The sequence below is a fragment of the Cryptotermes secundus genome, unplaced genomic scaffold (genome assembly GCF_002891405.2).
Source record: "Cryptotermes secundus unplaced genomic scaffold, Csec_1.0 scaffold2042, whole genome shotgun sequence".
Lineage (NCBI taxonomy): Eukaryota > Metazoa > Arthropoda > Insecta > Blattodea > Kalotermitidae > Cryptotermes > Cryptotermes secundus.
The window spans coordinates 469,878-473,740 of NW_019743681.1; the positions used below are offsets into that span (position 1 = coordinate 469,878).

Consider the following 3,863-nt stretch of genomic DNA (forward strand, 5'->3'; position numbering starts at 1 on the left):
CGTTTTTCTAAGAACTGGGTGCTATGTACTGTGCGAAATCAATCGATCTTGCAAGAATAAATTTTTGGACATCCCTCTTCTAAGAATTCCAATTGAGTGTGTTAGTGTGGCCAGCTCAGGGCAATATGATATTATAAACACAGCACATATCAGGTCTCTGCTGTTTATAACTTCATATGAAAGAAAACATGCCAGTCATAACAGTTTCAACGAGGAAACCCAAACCCAAACCCNCGCTCGCAAGAGCAACAGGAACTTTGCTGCAAGACAGGCATATGTAACGATGACTTAGCGCAGATAAAGTCGTGTCTCATTATAGATAGTCCTTGTGACAACAGGCCAGCGAAAAATCTAACAATCTACAGCAAAACCATCAATTATTATGGGCGTTATAACATAGGTGTGCAGCTGGACAAAACATAGACGTCGAACCCCCCCAGACGATTTAAATACCTGACGAAACATACACGTCAAACCACGCTGAACGGTTAATTATGACACTGCTGCGGGTTTACACAATTTACAAACCCTACACACTATTCTCTTCACAGTCTTTCTTCGGTGGTCTTCACATATTTATATCGCTGGAACTATACAAGTCTCTGTGAATTACACGCTCCCAATATAACTGTACTACACAGCACACACAAAGTCTTGCAAGTCACACAATAAGCCTTCACTGGCGTACTTCTCAGTTATTGCACAATATCACACTTTATCACATCAAATCTTCTAACCACACATTCGGATCTTCTTCCTGTGACTGCTGCTATATTTCAACTGAACTGCTTAGGCTTTGCAGTTCTCTTATAAACCCTCAGCCAGACAGCGGAAAACGCACCTTGCTTCCCTGTTGCGTATTCGTCCTGTTTACAGACATTCCTGGGCAACACTGTCGAGAGTTGTTTACTGTTGTGTAGTAACCATGGTATCCCTTGTTACTTCACTGCAGCAGTGGTTGCCTGACACAGTTGCTCTTCTGTTACGTCACCATGGGGGAGGGGGTGTTTACTGAGCGTTGCATACTGATGGAAGGAGTGGGGGTATGTGACATCACTCGCGACACCGCAGAGTTCACATGATCCCTTCTTCCTGTTCCGTCATCCACGTCACAATACATATTCTGGGTGCTTATTAACTGTAACACATGCTAAGATTAAGAAACGTCAGCTATCTGGGACAACCAAAGAGTCAGCACTAATGAAACTGCATCAGAAATGAGGAAATGGAACTGTACCTTAAAACAGGGCATTACTAACTGCCTCCTGTGACATCCTTCCTAGTTCATTATTTACAATCATTCTGTCATCCCATAAATGTTGTACGGTTGGCAGTACATTTGTGGGATTGTTGCTGTTGAAGAGACAGCCACTTATTAAACTTCTACATAAATATTTATTGTCATTATACAGAACATACGGACGAATTTCAGTCTGAAGATTTGAAGGTTGCATGTTGCTGGTAGCAAGTTGCTGATAGGCTCTTCCCAGTTGGGCTTTTTCTGGATCAGCTCTGTCCTTTTATAGTTTCGTTCTGACCGTGTAGCACACGTTATTGCGTTGTTCTGAACTGTTTCCATGGATACCTTGATTTATTGCATAGCAGTGTTTCCTAGTGATGATTGCAATTGTTGCTGCAACACTTGATTTAAAGTGGATGGTTTCCACACATTGTTAAATAAATTACATGATTCTGACCTGGATCTGCCCGCTAGACAGATGGTTGTGTGAGATTTTCTTATATATATTCTTTCACTGTGTAACTGTAACTGCAAGAGTAATCAGAGATATATTAATTTGGAAGGAAATTGGTGCTCACCAAAATCTGCAGCCTTAAAATTAATTTTAATATTATCATCCTATCTGACTGTCTGTATATGCTCTAACATTTATTGAACATTTTTGTAGTTGCATTAAGAATTTGATAAATTCCCTTCCTTCATCTTTGCGTTAGGTAATTCCACTTGAATTCCCTGATCGCATTTCAACACCATCACCACCGCCATCACCAGTGCAGACAAGGATAGGGTCATGCCGAGTTGGCAAAGCCCCCCCACCGCCTAGAAGAGGTCATGGTGGCATCCAGTGCAACCGTCTACATGCAGAGCCATCCCTCACAACAATAACAGAGGAAGCGAATTCGTGGCACTCAACACACGAGATTGTCGTACAGCCAGAGCTTGTGGTAGAGACCACTACGTATAGCACTCCACAGGTGAGCGTTTCATGTGCATTCTCATATGGGGAAGAAAAGCTCTGCATTCTAACTTAGCACAAAATGCAGATAAATAGCGAATGTCATAATCTGGCTGCTTTGTGGTTGGGTAAAGTCTGCAGAACCATTTTGATGGGAAACTGACTGGGCCCAAGGTCTTGAGTGTGTCTCACCAGTATGCCACATGCAGTAAATCCTGATTGGTAGTTGATGTATTTTTATCAAAATTCTCACTGACAATCTGTAGTAATTTCATTTATATCCAGACATCACCTTGTGAGAAAAGTGTAGGATCAAACTGTCTATGGAGTTCATAAGCGTAATATTTCTTGATAATTGCCAGTCAGTTTTATCATACTTTTTATAAATATGTAGAATATTAGACTCTTTGCATGTGGCAGTAGTTCTTCCTTACTTGAAACTTTAAGTAGTAATTTTATCACTACCTGGGTATTTATACTTTTTCAACTTTCCAGTATAGCATCACAGCCACAGAACTAGTACTGATGGTTCAGCTGTATCTGTTTCAATCTGCCCAGCATCTTTAACCCCTGTAAATATCCAATAGATGAGAGATATCTTATCTTCCACCTATAGAAAATGTTGTGGGAATCTGCATGCAGGTCAACTTTCCCATCTTCGTGAAGGTAGTTCTAGGTTGGCTACCCTCTTTAAATTTATGCCTCTATATGATATCTTTTGTTATAGTTCAAGCCCATTTTGTCTTTCAGATACTCCTTCTTTTTATTCCTGAAATGTTTTCTAGCTCCATGTTTTACAGTGTTCAGATTATTTCCATTTTTATGGCCCACACTCCATAGCCATTACAGTTTAGCTTGCTAGCACTAACCAGATAATTTTGAACATTCTTCTTCAAACCAGGATTTATGCTGTTACAATTTGTAATTATCTAGACTGTCTTGGGCTAAGTTTTGATATTCTCTCTAATACTTACCCAAGGCTTATTGTATGTCAACATTAGCATCAAAGGTTTCCACAGCTGCAAACACGATTACAGTTTTAACAACAGTTTCTTTAAATGCCATACAGCTTCCTAAGATTAAATCTCCTCACATCAAACTTTACATTTCTCATTTATTTAGTGACAAGTCCTTCCATAATTTTTTCAACCATTACACAGTGGTCAGTCATCTTCTCTAAATAACTGGACATCACCAAGGCCAAGACCCTACATAAAATTTCATAACATGCTGATATTTTATGATGCCCAACTCCCAAGCTGGAACACCATCACTTGTCAGCTGTCTGTGACTGCTACCTTCTGCCTGAGACTGCCTCCTGAATGTGCAGTCTGAGGATCTGCCATCCTGTTACAAGGGTCCATTTATGCGGAGTCAGTTTACTGAACGAGCTGTCACAGATCTTTTATCCTTTCATTCAGTACTTTGGTCATGCGAGCCCCGCAAATATATTAGGAAAACATAGTGATTAGTTTCTCAGTCAGAACTCTGTATACTAGGTGGTTCAAATATGAGCGGGACTGATTTTTTTGTAAACAAGCCGCACTGTGCAGCAGCTGTGCGACCTTGAGAGATTGTAGCCACAACCTCCACTCTCCCTCCTGTTAGGGTTAGAACCTGTTCAGTGCTGTCTGGGAGTTGCTAGAGGGATGCGTGTACAGAAGGTAC

At 40.7% G+C, this 3,863-nt stretch overlaps 2 protein-coding genes across 5 annotated transcripts in view; one reads left to right on the forward strand and one right to left on the reverse strand.

The window, feature by feature from the left end:
- LOC111874295 (protein patched) overlaps positions 1 to 3,863 on the forward strand; it is a 120,284-nt gene that overhangs the window by 108,490 nt on the left and 7,931 nt on the right. For both annotated transcript variants that reach the window (XR_002844525.2, XM_023869671.2), the window contains exon 22: positions 1,954 to 2,214. Coding sequence is in view for 1 of the 2 variants with exons in the window: in XM_023869671.2 (XP_023725439.1) it covers positions 1,954 to 2,214 (261 nt within the window). In the remaining variant the exon portion in view is untranslated. The remainder of the gene's footprint in view (positions 1 to 1,953; positions 2,215 to 3,863) is intronic.
- The window catches only part of LOC111874296, a 36,505-nt gene that overhangs the window by 5,952 nt on the left and 26,690 nt on the right, over positions 1 to 3,863 (reverse strand). Inside the window, exon 7 of one of the 3 annotated variants that reach the window (XR_002844526.2) lies at positions 3,494 to 3,635. The exons of 1 other annotated variant lie outside the window; for it this stretch is intronic. The gene's annotated coding sequence lies outside the window, so the exon portion shown is untranslated. Of the gene's footprint in view, positions 1 to 3,269; positions 3,636 to 3,863 lie in introns of those variants that run through there. One more of the 3 variants, XM_023869676.2, reaches the window with a different exon arrangement.